The following is a 21,845-nucleotide window of genomic DNA, read 5'->3' on the forward strand; positions in this document are numbered from 1 at the left end:
ACAGGACAGACCTGAGCACTATTCTCACAAAGGACCTGCTCAGAAGACCTTTGGAACTGACAGGAGTCTTTCCACTGTCTTCCACATTACTTGATACAGTCTTAGAGTAGTGTTTTCATTCTATTCACTGCGGGCATCCGTGGACAATTCCAAGGAATCTGCAAAAGGCATCCGAGTAAAGCGAGTCCGTATCATTAAGTTTAAACATGCTTCTACATTGCCCATGAAAGAAATATGCTAGAGCATCTGGTCTTATTCTGTTTTGCTCTGCAGTGTTATGGGTCAGGAATAAGAGCATATTTCCTGAGGCATCAATATCTTCTCTGCACTGTGCCCACTGTGTAATAATTCATACATTTTCATGTCCAGAATCATTCCAATCAGCCTTCAATGAACAAAAGAGTCTGATTTTGGATGGCATAAAGGAATATCCTTCCAAATTTTATTTCCTATTTATTAAAAACTCATCGTGCAAGGACATATTTGCAGTGTTGCTATCCAGGATGATTTTGTTTCCCAGTCTTTCTTTCCAAAAGAATCACAGAATCACAGAATCACAGAATTGTAGGGGTTGGAAGGGACCTCCAGAGATCATCGAGTCCAACCCCCCTGCCAAAGCAGGTTCCCTACACCAGGTCGCACAGGTAGGCATCCAGGCAGGTCTTGAACATCTCCAGAGAAGGAGACAATGAATGATGCTAAAATCCCCCCAGCTTTCTGCATATAGACATAACTGCACTCTCCATTAAAATACCAGCATTACCATTTGAAGCTAAGAACGCTGCTCTGGAGTCGTGTGTCTTTTATGTCTAACCTTGGGAATGACAAGACTAATATTCACATGGAAGCCTGTGCAAGGATTTTATTTATGGATAAGCTGATCTCAACATTTCCCCAGTAATCTACTCCACTGAATGTTTGACTTTAAGGGAAAGGAAGGAAGAAGGAAAAATTACAAAGAGCTTTGTTCTATCTTTTTGCTTCTCTTACACCTGGCCTGTCTGGGGTAGATTTTGTTAAGAAGTCAAATGCCATCAGAAAACATCAGGCCAGGCTGGTGTAAACATGCACTTTCATGTGCCTGTGCACAATGAGGGTAAATGATGCCTGGAAGGGTCTCCTGCCCCAGACCACATACCTGGCAGCCATGCCCTGTTCATGCAGGATAAAGGACTATTGATGGTGGTGATCCCCAGGGAGCAGCCCCTGCTCCCCACATGGTGACTCTTATTCTTGGGAAGGTCAGAACCAGGTAGAGGTGGTTCAAGTCCCAAAGGCAGCTGGGGTTGCCCTGCTGCTGACAAATGCAGCCTTGGGAAGCATGGCTGAGGTGTGCAGAAGCAAGTCAGTGTCCTGGGCATTTTGGCATCTCTGGACTGTGGAACGGGAGATAAAAACAGTTTCACAAATGTTTCCAAACACAGATAGTGCCAATAAATCAGGAGAATGAACCTACAGCGGTGCAAAAGCAGCAAGGGTGTGTGAAAGGCAGCCAGAGTGGCCACTCAGACTTGCTGGGTCCCTGGTGGCCCTGTGATGTGCTACTGAGGCACAGCCACACTGCAGTTCCATCGATGGCAAAGCCCCGGTGTCTGGTCTTGGCTCCAAGGCTGTGGGGCTAGCGTCAATGTGGCCTCATACACTCTTCTCCCCTTCCATGTGCTCCTTGGGTGGAGAGGGCTGCTTGTCCTGGCTGCTCTCTGGGCTGGGTTTGGCAGGAGGAGTGGGGCTTCCGTTTGTGGGCAGGAGGTTGGCAGACTGCAACACGGCCTCTGAGTGCTCCCTGGCTTTCATGCGCAGTGCAGCCACACTGGCAGTGCGGTTGCTTTGGCAGCCGTAGGTGGGCAGGAAGGAGAGGCCCATGGGGTCTGGAACGCAGCATGAGCACAGTGGGCTCCCTGGGAAGGAAGAAGAAAAGGCAGCATCACTGCTGGGGAAGGTATGCTCCCAGCGGCAGGGCACCCTCGTGAGGATGGTCCTTTGACCTGGTCGGAGTGACACACACCTACAAATGCCACACCACACACAGTATCTTTCCCTCAACAGTCAACCTGGAGAAGGCAGGGATGGGGTTTGAATCCCAGGTGGCATAAGTCCCCTCTTCAGTTGACATAGTACGTATGTAGATGCTTTCAGGATGTAGATTATTTTTAGAAAACTAGATTCTGCTCTGCTGAGACCCACAGGGAAAGAATCATAGAATCATAGAACTATTAAAGTTGGAAAGACCAATAATATAATCCAGTCCAGCCATCAGCCCATGTCTGTGACCACTCTAAACCAGGACACTCAGTGCAACATCTGCCCTTTTCTTGAATGCCCCCAAGGACAGTGATACCAACACTTCCCTGGACAGCCTGTTCCAATGCATCACTACTCTTTCTGAGAAGGAATTAATCATACTATCCAACCCAAACCTCCCCTGGTGTGACTTAAGACCACTGACTCTTGTCCCATCACTAGTTACCTGGTAAAAGAAGCCAACCTCCCTCTTACTACAATCTCCTTTCAGGTATATATATATATACTCAATATATGTACATATATATAGAGTATATATATATATATGTATATATACTCTATAGAGAGTTCATATATTGCGAGACAAGCAGGTGACAGATGGAGCAATTGAGGGCAAGCAGAGTCAGAAGTGAGCAGCAAAGCTTAGATCATGCAGATTTCCCCACAGCCAAGATGGAACTTGTCTCCAATTCCTATCCCAATTTACTGCTCCATGTCTACCCTCAGTCCCATGCTGGAGGTGTCCCCTGCCTTCCGCCAACAAACTGAAGACTGATCAGACTGGGCAGCAGAATTTGTTAGGTGAGTGTGGGGCTCCCTATAGCACAGTAAGATGAGAAAGGATTTTTCTTGTCCACACTCCAACTACAAGCATCAAGTCTGCTTGCATGAGTCTGTTCTGCCTTCAAGAGACAACCTCTGTATTACTTAGGTATGATGACACAAGAAGGGTCTCCAGAAGCGAATCAAAGCCTCCTAAAACTGCTGTTGTTGAGATGGCTTAGAGTCCCATCAGGAGGGGTGGGCCAGACTATCTTCACTCCAACAATGTGAGAAACACAGGCTGTGTCAAGCAGGAAATATAGTACTGGATAAGGAGTGAAATGGCTGAGCTGCCACTTTGATTTGCTCTCCGGTGAGAGACATAGTGGAACACCGCTCTCCCCAGAGTTCTTAATGGCCACACAAACTCCATATCCTCTTCAGCCCCTAGCAGAAGCACATCTTCAGCTGATACACAAAGCAGGCAACAGCTAGGCTGCTCACAACCCGACAGTGTCTTCCTCTGATCTTTCCAAGCCAAGGACTTGTTTTAATTTCTGAAGTTAATATTTGAGTTAAATGGCTCATGACTAACTGATGGAACTAATAATCTGCAGGGAGCAGGTAGTTTTTCTCTTCCACTGCTGCTCTTGGTAGCCAGGGGTCAGCACCCATTTGTGAGGGATGAAGGCAAGACAGTTGTTTGTTTTTAGGATGTTGGCAAGACTTCTCCACAACAACTATCAGAAAGTAGTAGCTTGCAGGTAAGGTTCTCAAGAAAAAAAGTAAAAAAGATTCTATAAGGCACAAACTATTAATGCAATCCCTTTTAGTATAACCCCTTCTACTCTCATTATACTCCCTGATAGAGCATCTAATCAGCAGAACAATATTTCCATGAGTTTAGACATTCAAATGAATTACACAAGTGTATATTACTACTCAACAAATATCCTCCATTTTTGCTTTATGCTGTAGGAAAATCTATCTTTAATTTCATTATCATTTTGAGCACAAGAGAAGTTTATAGCAAAATCCATTCAGTAACACATTTTTTGCCACTAACTGTGCTCATAAAGTCATGTTTTGCCCTGATGAAATGCAGCCACTTCAAGCATTCTGAATTTCTTTCACAAGAGGCAGGAGAGCAGGACTGGTGACTTAGAGTTCCTGCAGTTTGCAGGTCTTTCAGCTGTAGAAAGTCATTTTTTTCACTGCTAGTAAGTCCCACTGACTAAAAGTTGGTTTCCGAAATGGGGCATGTAAATGTCCCTCTGTGCATCAGCTGTATTTGCACTGCTGCTCTCTTACACACTAAGATGTTCCACCAGAAATGAACACACTGCCAAGCCGAAGGAGGGGAGAAGTGGAGAAGAGTCCCTTTCAAAAGAATATAAACCAGCTCCAGCTTCTAAGAATAATTTTCATTCCATCATTAGAGAGGGATAAAATATTTAACATCCTTCAGTACCAATCTAAGCTCTTTGCTTAATAATTAGTGCTGATATTACCCATAGCTCTGCAACCTGAGGGTGCAGTTACCTGCAGTGGGAACTAGGATATCTAGCAGTATTTCACCCATAAATCACTCCTTGCATTTTCACTTAAGAATTCCAGGTTAAAACACTTGCAAACAACAGCTCCCACCTGAAAAAAAATACAGAGTATCTAGTGTTGTTTGCTCCACAATCTTGCTAGAGAATAAGAGAATAGGAGTTAGCCCAATTTCTATTTAATGTAAAAGGAAGATTCAATCTACCCTGCAATTGCCTGTGTCTGCAGGCAGCAAATCCAATGAAATCCATCGGACTTTGGTGGCATAAAGGCCAGGACAAACAATATGTGAATCAGCAGCCCATTCAGTCAGCCCATGACCCAAAAAAGACCCCATCCACACATAGTAGATATCACTATTCTCTTATATCTTATTGGAGTAGGCCTGAGCTTACAGGGAGGAGGAAGGAATTGTTCCTACTTAACATCTTCAGAGAAGTTTAGGCACCTATCTAACTCCCATCAAAATGAGTGAGGGTTAGACCTTTAGCCTTAGAACCCAGTCCAGCTTTTTCTCTTGCAGTTTGATATCGCTTTAATGGGATTTGGAGCTGGTTACTACAATACAGACAGAGAACTGCTTTCTTTCCTTTAGGAACTTACTGCCTCTTGTACACAAAATTAAAATGCACAATTAGATTTCCATTAACTTAGAGCAAATTCTGCTGAATTGATCTGAACCTCCACGTATATGAGATCATACTTTAAATGCTCAGCCTGAACATAAATACTTAATGTCATAAATACAGTCTGAAATATTTGATCCACTTGGCAGTTTAATTGATCTACTACAGAGACTGACAGGAAAAATTAAATTAGTTCTGTCTTGTCTCTGCCAACGTTACATTTCAATTGTAATGATATTTGATCTACAATTTTGGTTGTGGACCTTTCTGTGCAATTCTCAGGTTCAGTTTCAGCTTAGAGTGAGATGGGAGTGGGGCTCATATCGATGCAGGAGTATTTAAAATATATGTTTTCTATTTCAACCCAACAGTTTAAAGGATTTAACAGGCGGTCCTTTCAAAATGCAAAAACTCAGTTCACTGCCTCTTGCAGTATTTGTGCATGTCCATGTTTGATGTGAACAGCTGAACAGCAAGTTAAGTAGGGGGAGGGAAGTGAGGAAAAATTTGCTTTTAAATCATCACTTATCAATGCATTCTGTTTACTTTGCAGTGAAAATATTACATTTATATCAAATATATTTTTTGTGTAGTCACATTGGTTTGGTTGGAAGGTCAAAAGCAACCTTGAGTTCATAGTGTCATTCACCAGTCAGAGCTGATTCCAAAGGAAGCTCCCTTTTGCTCTTCATATATGTTGCCAAAACTGTGTCTATTAAAGCCTGAGGAATAAGTGGGCAAAACATAGGTAGTTTTATCCAAACCTTTTAGAGCTGTGAAACAAGAGATTCAGAAGAATAGACTCAAGAAGAATGGACTCAAATGATGAAATGGGAAGGAACCAGATACTTACAGCGTTATTTAGAGTAGCCTGTTGAAGTTGTGTTGCTGTGGAAAATGAATTTGTTAAACAGAATTCACTTGCTAATTTGCTATTTTATGTGATTTGCCATAGTCACATGCTGAGAAAAATCAGTACATCTGTAACTGAGTACAATTGAATGACAGAGAAAACAGAGGAACTCCCAAGTTCTGATTCCAGTCCCCCAGTCTCAAGGTAAACTGAGGCACTTCAGTTCAATAAGCACCAGTTCAGGGGTAAGTCAGGTTGTTGAACACTTTTTGCCCAATATCATTATGCTATGTAAGCTGAGAAAATTCTCTTCATCTTTACATAATAGAAATCAAAATGTAATGGATGAACAGCTCTAACTGGGGCTTCTTTATTGGTATGATTTTTTTTCCTGGATACTGCAATTAAGCCTCCCCTAATAGGAACAACAGCAACCATGGCAGCAACAAACCATGAAGGAACGTAATCCCCTGGAATATCCACTTTGGTGGGCATAATGCAGTCTTGCTTTTCTATCAGCAAGTGGTGTGGAGGTGCCATAAAAACAACTGAGCTATAACTTGCACAGTGCAAAGCTGGAAGTGAATTATGAAAGTAATTCCCTGACAAGTGTAATTATTTCTCTCCTCACACACTGCACTTTGAATCACAGGGCCTGGGGAAATTTCAGCGGAATGTAACAGATACACTTTTGGCCTCAGTCACCAGAAATGGTAGAACACTTCCGCTAAAACCGGAGATTCTTGTTTACACCCATTTATAACATCTTCTGCATTAATGAATTGCATTCATGCTGTCATCCATTAAGAAGGTACTTTGAGGTCTCTCTGTGCACAGAACGTTAGCTTCTCCTGATGACTCTACTGTTATACAGCCCATAAATAAAACAAGTATTTTCCCTTCATATTTGAGGTCTGCAATTAAATCTACTAAATGGACTGCAGATGCATAGTTTACAGTAAGTGATTCATCTTGGAAGACCATGGAAATGTCGAAGTCGCCACAATGAAGTAGCATTGTTGTCAAATTAAGACAATTTCAGAAAGTAACATACAACTGAAATTTCATCTGTGTGAGCTACACTTCTTCCTGACTATGAGCAGCAGTGAAAAACTAAAACCCAGAAGTAGAAAGCACAGTAATCCACCAACATTATGTCATTATGCTAATTATTCAAATGAGAAATTGCACAGGGATAACAGTTTTCTGCTCGGTTTCCAGAACAGACCCAGACTCATGTTCCAGCCATATCCACCAGCTACCCAGAAGCAGCATGTGCAGGACTCAGAGGAGTGCTGCCCGTTGAAGAGCTGCAGAACTACACAGAGTGTAAAGCAAGCCTGCTCAGCACCATGCAGCCTGTCCAAAAGCAAAGCTGCCGCCCTGTACTTGGCTGTCCTGAGATTTCTTGTCTTTGCTAGACTGACTTCATCTGGGAAACTGTGCTTGTTATATCTTTACATTATGAATTAGATACAGATAGCATGTACCCTAGATACTTTATGCAGCCTTGGAAATCTGGGGCTGGAGCCAAACCATCAGAGAGAAGAAGAAAGAGAGGTATTAGTTTCTTTATAAAAGACAGTGAACTCTCAGGTGGCAGAATGAAAACGGTCCCAGAGAGATGAAATAATTGTTAATTAGTTACATCACCACCATCACTTGTTATTCACTATATTGATTTTAGTTGTCTCCTTCTAAAGCATCAGTCAAATATTACTCACTGACACCAACAAAGTGTTGGCTCGCAAGCCTGACAAAACACATCTTGCCTCCTCAGAAGGAAACATCCTAAACTTCCCAATGGTGTCTGAAGTGCTCGGAGTGCCCTTTTGTCCGCTTTACAGACTTGCTGGAGAATGTCAGAATTGCTTTCCCAGTTGAGAGAATACATATCTATTTACAGGATTCACATAGAGAACCTCTTTATCAGTATTTCCTTTGAAATTTGCATAGAAGAAAGCCGGGCTGTGCATCCACTGCTAGTGAAATGGCTTTAACTCTGGAGGAATTGTTTTGGTTTCAAAAGCACGAAAAATTCCTGGTGGTTTCAAAACATGGTCAGGATGAAGATAGGTGCCAGGAAGAGCTCTTAGCCACATGGCTTTTCAATTAAATGTGCAAAATCTTGTGGAAAAAAAAAAGCAAAATATTGGAATTTTATGCCCTGTGTATAATTTAATGGGATTTTGCATTGCTCAAAGTTCTCTGTTCTCAGAATCATCATCGTAGGGCTCAGTCAGTATTTCTGTTGCAAAATGAGACTAGATTCTCAAGGGAGATGCTTAGGAGACTTCATTAAGGTACAGAAGAACACTGAGTAATTTCCACCTAAATGTATGGTCAGCTCTCCCTCAACAGACCTGAAGTGGTACAAACCAACTCCTACCTCAAAGAGGGAAGTGAGAAGGAGAGTGAAACTCTCTAAATTGAGCAAGACAAAGAAGACCACGTAAAGGCTTTGTGAACACTGAGCCTTTCTCTGCCTTTTCCTTCCTTCTCACACCTACACTCTCTTCTCCCAGACCTGCGTGTGAGCTCAGTTGTGCTCCCAGTCACATTTAGAAGGACTGTCATTCACTTGCGTTTCTGTACAAGAGTAAAACAGAACATGAATCGTGCCTGAGATCTTTTTGGTCTGCACTGGACCTTTAGAGATGGTCCTGCTTCTGACTGCCAATTAACCAGAGGGAAGCACAGGTCTGCTGTGAACAGACCCAATTCCAGTCCAGGTGAATTGCGTTCAGAGAAACAGGGAAAAGGAACTTACAGTGGTGAGACAGTGAAAGAGAAAACATAATTTCACATGTAAATACCACAAGAAAGATGCTCCATTTATTCTCTGCTCGTATAAATCAAACTTGCCACCTTACAGTCACATCCTTCCCTCTTAACACCAAAGCCAATATTTGATGTCACTGAGACTTAACTGCAGAAGACAGGAGCAGCTCAACTGAGCAAGCATGACAACGTGTCAACAGGCATACACAGAACTCGTGGTAGGATCTGCAGCCGGATTTCTTAAAATCACAGTACCCTACAAAATACCCTTGCACACACCCAGAAACTTCTAGAGTCACACAGGAAAATGTAAACCAAAGCATCTCAGCAAGGAACTGAAGGTGTAGCTGAAAAATTCATCATACATGCACAAGATAGCTGCCCATTTCTGCCCAAATTACAAAAAATCTTTATTTTATCTGGGAACAGTGTTTCAGGGGCACTGTCTGTTAGTCTGGGCAACTGACTGCCTAATGATTATATCTGCCTGAGATTTGGGACTAGGATTTTTCCTGCCCCTAGGTTGTAAAACTGCTATCAAGCAAAAAGTAGCAGATTATTATTTTTTCAATTTAGTGACTGGTTCGTAAAATCACAGAAAAGAAGATCCATAAGTCTTCCAAATAAATAAAACTTTAAAAACCCTCATGACAAATGTTTCATTTGTCCATTTTTATTTCATTTTGCCGAGCCTCCATTTCTTGCTATTATTTTCTTTAAAATTTAGCTAAATTTAAGCATGAAACATGAGGAGGTATTGATGCATTTCATTTCAAAAAGTACTTATTTGTAAATTTTAAGGAAAAAAGCAGCCAATTCCACCTGAAATTATTTACTGAACACAATCAATCCTTTTTTCACACCCAGGATAACATTGTCAGCAAATAATTTTTTGGCCCCCTAAGATTGCTTGTATCTACTCCAGAGAGGCTATTCCTGCCCAGCGGAGATGCTCGTGGTCACAGAGCAGAGGTGGAGGGGACTGTACAGTCCAACAGCCACTGTCTGCCTCAGCATTTGGGTTGACTGTCATCCTTTTAGCTCTAGGGCTTAGGTCACACCTCTGTGGCCTTTCTCAATTCAGAATCACCTGCCAAAATGGCACTTGCTATGCTTTCTGCTCTTTTTGGAAAGACTTGGAGAAAGAGGGAAGAGAGGACAGGACAAACTCTGCAATTCAAAGCTTTTGCTTCAGGAATAAACCTCAACTGCACTGATTCAAGTGGAAATACTCAAGAGGAACATGAGGTATGCCAGGGAGCATAGCAAGAGACTGTAGAGGACTTCAATTTTCATAGCAGAAGGTCCTGAACAGGGAAATTTTCCTCTCAAAATATTGCACCAACTGAGCACAAAGAAAAGCTACGTGCCACTTTGTGCTTGGCAGTGCTATGAGACTGTACATCCTATAAATCTATAAATTGAATTCATCCTGCTTGCACCCTTAGTCTTAGAAATTACTAGACTAGGAACAGCTAATGGATCAGCTGGCGATTTATTTTTAAAAGATGCATACTGCTGCTTTTTGCAGCCCAAAGGGATATGGACACTGGATATAAGCATCCTGAGCCTGGATGCCACGTAATTACTTTGCATAGTGCTCTGTCCCCATGTACTAGCTGTGTTCAAGTTTTCAGGAAGATATGCTGGTCAAGAGAGGAAAGGTCTAAGAGTTGCAGAAAAATACTACATAGGAAACTGCATACGAAGAGGGGATGAAATATCAGTAATGATGCCAGGCAATGTATAATGCAAAAGGATGTGAATAATTAATTTATTAGCATAAATTTGACCCTTTAAAAAGAAACACATGCAAAGAGAACTTTAAAGGACCAAACCATACCTGTCTGGTTGCAAACCCTGACCTCACTGAAGATAGCTGAGCAAAATGATAGAGCTTACCCGCAAACCACGCTACCAGAAGAGACCCATTCCTGTGCCCACAGCATCAGTCAATGCAACTACAACCAATTGCAACAGAGAGGATCTACCACATCCCAATGGCTTTTCGCTGGCAAAGGTAGGAGCATCCACCAAACATGATGAAGCTGCTCTTTAAGCTGCTATCCAAAGTTAAAATCACTTACCTTTTAGAGATGCAACGTGGGATAAAGCTTGTGCATAGGTGGCTGTGTTGAGAAGAGTCCCAGGCAGGCAGGAGGGGAAGAAGGGTCCTGTAGGACCGACTGCTCGACTCAGGCTGAGGGAGAAGAGAAAGCAGCCTTTAGAATTAGAGCAGCTGACTGCAAAAATAGTGCACGTATGCACACCAACAGGTTCCCCAGGGCAGTGGTCAAGGCACTGAGCTTGGTGGAATTGGGAAGTGTCCAGGCAACACTTTTAGACATATGGTCTGATTTTTGGGGGGTGTGGTATGGAGCCAGGAATTTGACTCAATGGTCATTATGGATCCCTTCCAGTTCAGGATATTCTGTGATTCTATAATTCTGTACTGCTGTCTTGAGAACAAACTGGAGGGGACTAAGCCTGGGGACTAAACCTGGGTAACATCAGCCTCCCACAGCCACCAGTTCCTCACACCCGCATGGGCAGAAGGGAGTTGATGGTGGTTCACCTTCTAATGGTTTAGATTGTACTTCAAACTGATACTATCTAGGTGCAGGCTTAGCATCTATCAATGCATGTATGTCCACAAACACAATGCATGCTTGTCCCAAAGAGCAGCAGCTGATTATTCTTACCTCTGCTGGATCTCCAGACTCTCTTTTTTATTCCTAGTTTGATCAGCTGGAGAAGGGGAATTTAAGTTCCTGACAGGAGGCGCCACCTCAGCCATTGCTTCCTTAGAGCCTTCTTGGTCAGAAGCTCCCCTCTCTGTTTTCCTCCATTTAGCTCTTCTATTCTGGAACCACACCTGGAGCAGGAGATCAAGCCAGGCTGAATGCCACATTTAGCCAAATGTAAAGGAAGTCAACATTTGCCGAATTTTAGTCTGGTGAGATTGGATTTTGGATAAAATCTCTCCTTATTTGTGTTTATGTTGTTATCCTAGAGGAGCCTTAATATTACATTTCTCTCTTGAATATTTATCTATAAGGAAAACAAGCCAAAAACAAAAGTTCTGAGGATTTTTTTGCTACCTTGGAGCAGATGCTCTGAAAGCACCATATTTGAGGTGGAAAATGCCAAACCTCCCTCGAGGTCAAGGAATTCACATTTTAATACATGACTTCAAGTATAGGCAAGATTTTTATTATTCTCCTCCTCCAACTCCATTTTAGTTAGCTGCCTTTTAATTGCATATATCAGCAAACGTTGAATAATGATTTTATCTATATTCTAAATTTAGAGCAGTTAAATGCAAAGCAAAATGCAGACACTTCCTTGCGTCTTAATTGAATGAAGGTCACAGCTATAACAACATTTAATTGAGCTATTTTTCATTATCATATTTTAATGACTTTGCACTGACAGTTCGCCTGCTTCTGAGGAAAGAGCATGATGAAGTCGTTTATTTCCCTATTTAGTTATTGTTTGACAACATCATCTTCGATTAAGACTCTGCTTTATAGCACATTAATCATATTTGAATGAGCAAGGGGTATAAATGTAAACATATCTCCCATCCTCTGTGTTTCCCCATGTCCCTGCATGAAAGCAGGCTAAACAAATGCTTGCATCTATTGTCTGTTTGCATAATAGCCAACAACAAGGCTAAACACCCGTCCTCAGCAATCCAATTGTCACCACCCCTATCTCACCCTTGCACCTTTCAGGAAGAAGTTATGATCTTCCACTTCTGAATGCTCAATAATTGTCCCATTTATCTCAATTTGCAGTTCAGTCTTTAGACACCAATAGCCAAAATGGCATTTTTTATTATTATTTTTTAAGCCAGTACCTACAATGCACTAGCAAAAGAAGATTTTCATTTCCAAATAATAATCATTTTAATTTGCCCACATATGACCAATGATTCATGTTCAGATTTAATAATCAGGATCGCATAATCTGATTATAGAAGAAATAATTTGTTTACAATCCCCAATTTACTGTGGTGAATTCCATTATCTCTCTTCAGCCATTGGGTTTTAAGAGATACTAACATGACCCTAGGGAACAAAAGGCAAGCTATTATATTTCCTACAATTATATCTTTGCATAGTCTTAACCCCAAGCACCTAAAAAAGAAAAAAAGAAAAAAAAAAAAAAGAAGAAAAAAGGAAAAAGAGAAAAAACAACAAAAAACAGAAACAGCATGCAAAAAAGCCCCATAAATAAAATTAATACATAATTGGGTTCAAAAAATGACTTGCAAGTCAGCGTGGATGCCTGCAGAGTTGTATGGATCCATCTCTTACAACTGCAGGAGTTCTGCTCTTAGTAGAGCTCTTAGCAGAGCTTGTAGACACTTAGACAAAGTCAATCTCTGAGTATGCAAAAAAAAGACCAAACATGTGGGCCAAAAAAAGAAAAAAGTAAAAAAAAGAAGGAAAAGAAAAGGGGGCAGGGAGGAAGGAAAAAAAAATAAGAAGGAAAGGAGGAAAGCGTGGAAAAGAGAAAGAAGGAAGAAGAGTGATCGTGGCCAATGGATCTTATGGTCTTATCTCATTGGACCTTATGAAAGGCATGGAAATTGCTCTACAGGCTCTATAGCCATCAGAATTAAGTGTTTCGAAAGTAGAGGAAAGGAAGAGAAGTTGAGGTGGAGAGGCTCCTGCTAGCCGCAGGGCTCCCCCAGCTGCCCCAGCCCATGGCCTTCCAGTGGTCCGAGTGGCCGCCAGAACCACATCTCAGCTCTTTTCTCCATGCACACCCCCTCCAAAAGCAAGGAAATGGATGTGCATTGATGTAATTTAGTACCTTGGAGACACGGACAAATTAGTGTAGAACATTATCACTAGTTAATTATGAATGACCGATTAATCAACCTAATCTAATATTCCACATTATGTTGATGTTATTAAAGTGCATCATGAAAATGACAGATCGTCTTCATTTGCGTTCTTTGGCCAAATGTGCACTCTGCAGTGATGATGTCAAAAAAAAAAAAAAAAAAAAAAAAAAAAGTTTGCTGGTTTGAATCCCCGAGAGTTCAATCATCCCCGGGATGTTTACCTGCACCCGGGCCTCCGTCAGGTTGATTTTCATCGCCAGTTCTTCCCGAGTGAACACATCGGGGTAGTGGGTTTGAGCAAAAACCGCTTCCAGTGCTTCGAGCTGTTGGAAGGGAGGAGAGCGGAGGTGTCAAGGGCAGCGCTGGAGGCGAGGGGCTCCTGCCCGTCGGGGCGGAGGGAGTTCGGCACAGAACCGGGGAAAGCGAGGCTGGGGGGCGTAGGGGGTCGCGCTCCTACCTGCTGCAGGGTGAAGGTAGTGCGGTTGCGACGCTGCTTCCTGCGCAGGAAACCGTCGTCGAAGTCGCCGGCGGAGTGTGCTCCGAAGGGGGCAGCACCTGCGGGAGGAGAGCCCCAGTGGGGTCGAGGGGCGGACGGGGGGGGCGATCCCAGCCTGCCGGCCCCAGCACACCTTCCTCAGGAGAGAGAGGCAGCCTGCCTCTCAGAAAAGCTAGATTTCGGTTGGGTTTCAAAACAATGGAAGGTGTGTGTGAGGAGGGGTGAACCCTCCCGGCCGGGGGCTTCAAGGGGTCCGGGAGTTGACGGAGCACGACTTTGTCCCTGAGGGAAGGCCTGTAGAGGGCAGGCAGACTGCTGGGATGCCCAGCTCAAACATAGCTCCCCTTCCCTTCCCAGACAACGTAGAGTAAAAAAGAACAAAACGAACATACGTCCCCCCGGTCCCCGGGCCCAAAACAGCACCACTGAGGATCTCCAGGACCCAACTCACAGAGCCCCCCACCGATGTCCTGCGGCCCCTCTCCCGCTCGGGCCATCAGGGCAGGGCACCGCGATCAGCCCACGGTACCGCTGGGGAGCAGTCCTCTCCCCATACTAGCTGCAGCCCTGGGCAGAAACAAATGCCGTCTCGGTGACCACGGAGCCTGGTCGCTTCCCTCCAAGCTTTTGATAAACACCCCCAGAAAGGGCTTTTCTGTTGCCACTTCTTGGGTTAGTTTGGTTTTGGGGGTGTAAGGAAGTGGTGTTGCTACTGTCACCTGGGATGCTCCACGCCGGGTGCTGTCATCCCGCGCGGGGAAGCCGCCTCTCCCCCTCCCCCCCCCCCCCCCCCAGCTTCTGCCGCCCGCTGCCCTCGGGGGCCACTCCCCAGCTCGGGCCGCCAAAAGCACGCACCGGTTATAAAAAACAACAACAACAACCCTCCTCCTCCCCCCGCCAAACAGACAAAAGCGTGTTTCCAAAGCTGTCAGCCAAAAACTAACGAACAAAGCTACCCAGGCACTCGGTGACGCTCGGCACAGCTCGAGACAACTTCGCGGAGCGCGCTTTGCAGGCGCCCTCCGTGCGTACCCGGGGGGATCCCGCCCCCTCCGGGCCGGTTCCTACAGCGCTGCACTGGGACAAGGAGCGGGGCAGGCAGCGCTGGGGGCCGAGGCCGAGGCAGGAAGTGGGGAGTGAAGGTATATGCGGACCTTTCTGGGAGGCAGGCTTCCCCTCACCCGAGCTGAGGGTATATGCGGGGGAGACACGGATGGATCACGAAGGTTGCCTTTTTTTTTTTTTTTTTAAAGAAACAAACGAAAAATTAAACAACCCACCCAGTCAAAAACATCCTCTCAAATGAAGCGCTCAAAAAGAGAACCCTCTCAAGCGTTTTTTTCTCTCTTTTTTTTTTTTTGTGTGTGTGTGTGTGTGTGTTTGATTATTTTTTTTTCCCAGCCGTGCCCCGTGTTTCCCCATCCTCCCGCAGAATGTTTGTAAAATAACATGAAAGATTTATGCGGTCCCTGTGGCTGGAGGGAGGAGGCGTGACCACGTCCTGAAAGTGTCCCGATTACAGCCATGACACCAACATCTGTGCTGGGAGGGGAGAAAAGCATCTCGTTCGTAGCCTGAGGCTCAACTGCGGGATCGCTATCCGCGGAGGGGAGGCAGGTGGCAAAACGAGGGCGGGGGGTGCAAAAACAAGGCCTTTCCAACAGGAATCAAATTAAAAAAACCCAAACCCATGCCATCCTTCTTTCCATCTTGTGACAAGAGGGAGGGGGGCAAAGGGTTGTGTTTGCTCTTGGAAAAAGACGAGGCGCTTTCAGATGGGGCTCTTTCTATAGATTCGCATCTCATCTCGGCACACTCCCTGTGCGAGGACAACCAGAGCGCAGCACCCCCTCCACCCCAGCATACACGAACCCTCAGCCCCAGCCCCACACGGCCCCACTCACCCTCAAGTTGCGGGGGGCAGTGGAAATAGAACATGGCCCCGCGGCCGGGCCGCCGCCCGCTGCCCCCCGCGTCGGCACCGCGTCCTCCGCCGGGCACCGCCGAGGGCTCTGCTGCCGACCTGGGGACAGAGAGGGAAAGAGCAGAGCAGGTGAACAGCCAGAAGGTAACACCCAGAAACTCCCTGGTGAGCCCAGAGCCAGCCCAGAGGAGGCAGAGAAAGTCCTATCTAACGCTGCGTGCAGCGAGCTGAAAAGGCAAAGGCAGAACACTCTATGGTAGGTGTATAGTAATCAGAACCAGCAAAAGTTTGTTGCTATTTTTTTTTCCCTTTTCTTTGCTTCCCTTTTCTTTGCAAATAGCTATCTACCTTTCATTCTGTTATCTATGCGTCTATCCATACATCCATCAATCCATCTGATTATCTCTTCTATCTGTCCATCCATCTATCCATACATCCATCTATGCATCTATCTATCCACCTATTTATCCATCTTTCTATCAGTACATCGAATTCTTTCAAAGATTTACTTCAGGAGTAAATAGTAATACAAAGAAAAACACTTACTTAGAGCTAAGAATGAGCTGTTTAACAGACAAATCAAACGGAACTATTTTACCTAAGTGAAACAGCAATAAAACCTAAAGGCTGTCTTCTTTCTAAAGCATCCAAATACACACTGGGAGCTGTGATCGGGTTGGAAACCAATGTCCTCAGCAAGAAAAAAAAAGTTCAAATTTACATGCAGTCATATAAAAAAATCCAGAATGCAAATAAAAATAGTAATCCATACCTAAACCGAACTGAAGTAAAAATCACCAGTAAGGTTTGGGGTATTTTGCACTGGAATAAGGCGCTGTGAGTTGTTGGCTGCAGAGACAGAAGGGCTCTGTGGAGTTCTGGAAGTGGCCAGATGTCTTTATATCTGTCTACAGCATGCTCTGCCTCTCAGCACTTGCCTTTATAATCTCACGCATAATTGGCCTTAATCTGATTATTTCCAGCGCTGTCTACAGTGAGTAACTTGGATAGGTCTATTGGGCCCTACAAATGGCCCACGTGGTGTGTAGAGGAGGGAAAAAGAAAAGGAAAAAAAAAAAAAAAAGAAGATGAAAAGAAAAAAACCCCATCATTTCTCAGCAAACATCAGGAATGTGAGTGGCAACAACAAAATCCCATTATTTTTCCGAGCATTCGCGCTCCGGGGCTCGGCGGCCCCCGGCGGTGGCCCGCGAACCTCGGGGTGCTCCAGTCTGCGGGGCCAGGGGGGCCCTCCGAGCCGTGCTGTGCCGAGCCGTGACGAACCGTGTGGAGCCGAGCCGAGCCGTGCCGAGCCGTTCCCGCCGCCCGGACCCGCTGACAAAGCGGCTGCTAATTGCCGTCGGCTGGGTTTTGGGGGGCCGCTCTGCACACGCCTCGCCTTTCCAAGCGATCGTACCGCAGCAAAGTTTGATTTTGTTCACAGCGAGGGGTCTCTGGATTTATGCTCGCTTCCCGTCTGCAAATGATATGCGTCGGGACCCTTTGCAATTACTTTTAAAATGCATCCGAGACATAGGCTCAGCGGAGAGAGATGGCCCTTGCCTCAGCCCGGGTGAAAATTAGACTTTAAAGTACCCAGATGAAATTTTCAAGTCAGGGACGCGGGATTGGATCAAATCACATAAACTGCAAAAAAAGCAAGTATAATGGCACATAATTGGTTCTGTAATAGCATTACACAAGGATAATAGCCTGTTATGGCCCCCTGCACATTAAGTGCTTCCCTGGCGTAAAGCCTTTATGATATTAAAGGGGGAATATAATGATATTTTGGTTATTAAATGCGTGTAATTAATTTATGCACCACTGAAAATAAAGTTGGTATTATGACCCACTCAAGATGCATCAGAAGATGTAAGTCAGACAACTGTTGATAAGTTCTGGTGTCTATGTTTCGTCTAGACTGCTGATTTTATTTTGGAACAATTGCTTCTCCGGCAGACTACACAAATTTAATATTTCATAAACATTGTAATGTTCTGTACAGGAAGGGCGAGCAAATCTACACAGGCTCTTTTAGATCTGATGGGAGTTTAAAGATGTAGCACGTTCATACCAGAGCAAAGAAGATACAGATGATACAGGTGCAGAAATAGAAAGAGATTTTAAAGAGATAATGTCTTTGGAAAGTTATTCAGAATATGTGATCTCATTAAATAAATACTAATAAGCTTTAGAAATATCACCTGCACTATCTGCCTTTCACACTAGACATAGCTGCAGAAATTCCCCTAATGTATATTCAAGCTGTAATAATGTTTTAGAATTGTATTATTTTAGCAAAATAAGGCAAAATCAGAGATCCAAACATCATCTTATCCATTCACCTAGAATTTTCTCATATTGGTGAAATATTTAGAAAGTTACAGACATGCATGTTTATATATAAATATCTTTATATGTATACACATACGTAGAGGCTTTTAAGGAAATTGCTGTTTGACAGCAAACATTATTGACTTACCATCCAGGCAAGTCTCCGAACAGCAACGTATAGCATGAATCGAGCTGGCTTTTACAGCACCATGCAAGAACAATGTTCTGAATCCGAATGCACTCCTTAAAATAGCCACACACACTTTAGGTCAATTAACCTTAAAAAGAAAAACATAACCTAGAGGTACTGTCTGTATCTTCCCTATCAGCCTCTGCATCCTGAATTTTAAAATCCACGCAGGGCCGGTACTGTGGGATCTCTTTGCATGGAGACAGATGTGCCTTATCCTTTCTTCTCTCTGGCGTTGGAGAGAGAGTGAAAGTGTTTTATCTTAAGAACCCTTAATAAAATAATAATAACTTCATTATGGCACTCTAAGGCCTCACTCTAGTCAGGGATCTGCATCGCTCTTTTGGCTCCAAGACTCACTTTCTCCAGCAGTTTGAAGCCTTCAAGTTCAGCGTATTGCGGGGGGCATAGAGGGTGAAATGGAGCAGGGGGAAGTGCTCCAAATCGCTGCTTTTTGAATAGAAGCGGTATGACCGCGAGCTGGTTGGCTCAACTTTCTCCCAAGGAGTAGCAGCTGCAAAACAAGCAGATAACTAAGTAATATATAATCCTCCACCCCTAGCCAGTTTGGTGCCTGTTTAATTTTAATGCGCGAGACGTGGGGTTGGCATAATTAAAAGTTAAAGCTTGGGAGTCTTGGGTGCCGTCCTCCGGCGAACCGAACCCAGGGGCGCGTTTCAGCACCACGGAGAGCTCCGCATCCCTTCCCGCCTTGCCCGGCTGCGCGCTGCCCGGCGCGTCCTGCGGGGAGAAGCGCGGGGTCGCTCCTTTCCCCGTAAGCAAGACTGCTGTCAGCGCTGTTCCTAAGCTCTCCTTGCCTTCCTTTTATAGATGCTTGCCTGCGAAGTTGGGACTCCCGGAAAATGATGAGGAAATTGCGGCGGGTCATGGGACGGCATTTTTCCTGTACCTCCTCTCGTACAAAAAGCCAGCATTAAAAACAGTCTGAAGCACGAAATAATATACAGAGTTGAGTTATTTCAGCAAAAAATCCCTTTCTGTGAGAAGTAGTTAAAGTCTGTCACAGACATTCACACTTACTATCATCGTCATCCTTACGGACAGTATCAGTTAACAAGCCTGCAAATAAAAGTTCAAGTAATAAAAATAAATACAATACAATTCAGAACAGACTTTTTGCTGATTCCATCTGTCTTAAAGCAAGACTGTTCCCATGCTGCACAGACAAACACATCTCTTCTAATTTTTCTACTGCGACAGTAAAACCCTGGACTGAACTGACAAGCAACATAACTGAATTGACATCTACCTTGAGAGACCTCAGCTCTGAGGGGATCATTTGTAAAACTCAAGAAAGTCTGACTGGATCAGATTTGATGAAGTGGCTCTCTTGTCTTTTCATGTCCAAGCAGCTCCTTTCCCATGATTCTCAATACCTGACCACAAAAAAAGACTAGCAGCTAAAAGGTTATTTTACCCTAATTCACGTGCAGTAAAATGTATTTTCCAATTAACCAAATTTGCCGATTTGTCCCGCTTGGACACTCTTATAATTTATAATGTAAAAATGTTCTTTCTTTATCTAAAGACCAAGGTGACTGCTTTTAATTTTCTGTAACCTCTTTACACTTGATGTTCACCAGACTCATAATGTTAATTGGCTTCATATACGGATCATCAGTTTAATGAAGGAATAAATCCTATGTTGCTTTATGTCCCTCTGTTTTAACAATGATTGCTTTAATGAAGAATGTGACGTGTTCGAAATCAAAGCTGCAGGAGACATTAGAGGGTTTTTTTGTTGTTGTTATTTTTTAAAAAATTATGACTGGAATGCATATTTAAAGTTAAAACCATGATATTTTCATGTTTAAAATGGTGTTATTTAAATCATTTTCCATGGAAAATACTGACTCATTCTTCAGCAAAGAACTTTTTCTTTCTAATTATAAGTACAGACTGAGTAACGCAATTTTGCAGTATAAACATCCCAATTAGGTTATTAAAATATCTCTGAGATGATTTTATACCACTGCAGTTTTAATTCAGAGTTTTACTTAAACTCCTACTGAGTTCAAAAGGAGTTATGTTTGCCTAAATAAGGAGCATTTGTATATAACAAATATTTCCCTTCATCAACCTACTGTGTTTTCACTGTTCCTATGTGGATGAAGAAAAGTATAGGGGAGAAAGAATTGTCTGTTCACACACAAAAGCTCTGCATTGCTGTAATCTATTTCTCCCCATGGGGATTTTAGGATTTCGGAAGCAAGGGTAAAACGTAATGAAACATGGGCTCACAGAGGTAGGTGACTGCAAATCAGAGCATCAATTAGGCCGAGCTGGAAAGCAGCAATTACACCAAAGTGTGTGTGCTGGTTATACTAGCTACAGCATGTTTAAAACACAAGGCAAATGCAGTTTTGTAATTCAACTTTTATGTTCCTTGTCCCGCTTACAATGAAAGTAAGCTTTTCTTCATCTTTTCTCTAATGAGAAGTGCTTATGATGTATTTATTTTTTGTTATTTGGAAGCTGGTGCCTGAAATAAAATTACGTGATCCTTCTATATAAGAACATGTAATATAGAAGAGGAAATTCTCTAATCAAAGCCTGTTGCAATGACTAAGAAATCAATGGACTTGGACAGAAATGTCAGGAAGTAGCAGAGGAAGTGAATGGGAGGGGAAGGATACTGGTTGAAATTCCTTACTACTGAGAACTGAGAACTTACCATACTTATTTAAGTGTACCAGGCCAGATTCCACAGCATCTTTTGTCTCCACAGGTACCACACTCATTCAACACAGATCACCCTTAACACACCTTCTCTCAACTTTGCCTCTTCCATACTGTCACCATGTCTGAGAGAACTTCGTACTGCCTTTTAAAGATGCACAGAACTGTAACCCATAACCAGCACTGTACGAGCATACAGATGACAGCCCATAAACCATACTTTGCCTTCCCATTCCATGGAGAATAAAATACCCTATGGCACCCCTAGAAGCACAGGACAGTTGTCTGCCAGGAAGCTACTTCAAGGACAACATTTCTCTACATGGGGTTGCACTTTCACAGAACCTGTGCTTGTTCCCTGCACTTGTTACCATTTGAAATGCCAGGATTTGTTGACGCAAAGGAACACTGATTTTATGTTGCATTTTGGGTTTTGTTGGTTTTATTATTTTTTTTTTTTTTAAAGTGAAGATGTCAGTGCTCTTTCCCACTAAAATGAGACTTCTAAACGAGATTTGTGAGAAGACACTTCCAAGGGAGTAGATATGAGAGTGAGAAAAATTAGTAGCGTTACTTGGAGGTAGGAAAATTAGGCACAGAAAAGCTGACAATTTCCTCAAGCTGTCTATAACGAAAAACTACAGCAGAAGAGAGCAGTGGACCTAGAGTAGATAAGCCAATATCTTAATTATTTGACCTTGCCATCGTATATATATATATATTATTATTATTATTTTGCTAG

General features: G+C 43.4%; 1 protein-coding gene across 1 annotated transcript; it reads right to left on the reverse strand.

Annotated features, from left to right (window-relative positions):
- Window positions 1-1,635: 1,635 nt before the first annotated feature.
- On the reverse strand, window positions 1,636-15,890 carry DRGX (dorsal root ganglia homeobox). Its single transcript, XM_048946202.1, has 6 exons — window positions 15,857-15,890; window positions 13,914-14,011; window positions 13,678-13,779; window positions 11,301-11,473; window positions 10,686-10,798; window positions 1,636-1,898 (listed from the first exon to the last, which is right to left on the reverse strand). The coding sequence occupies exons 1-6, from the start codon at window positions 15,888-15,890 to the stop codon at window positions 1,636-1,638; spliced, it is 783 nt and encodes a 260-aa protein (XP_048802159.1).
- Between the last annotated feature and the right edge of the window lie 5,955 nt (window positions 15,891-21,845).

Source organism: Lagopus muta, chromosome 5 (genome assembly GCF_023343835.1).
Source record: "Lagopus muta isolate bLagMut1 chromosome 5, bLagMut1 primary, whole genome shotgun sequence".
Classification (NCBI taxonomy): Eukaryota; Metazoa; Chordata; class Aves; order Galliformes; family Phasianidae; genus Lagopus; species Lagopus muta.

Bases quoted from the DNA above. Each gene is read 5' to 3' on its own strand.
- DRGX (XM_048946202.1), bottom strand. From the start codon at position 15,890: ATGTTCTATTTCCACTGCCCCCCGCAACTTGAGG. The intron at 11,474-13,677 runs GTAAACATCCCG...CTCCTGCTCCAG, and splicing joins TGACGGAGGCCCGGGTGCAG to GTGTGGTTCCAGAATAGAAG. The intron at 10,799-11,300 runs GTAAGAATAATC...CTTCTCCCTCAG, and splicing joins AGTCTGGAGATCCAGCAGAG to CCTGAGTCGAGCAGTCGGTC.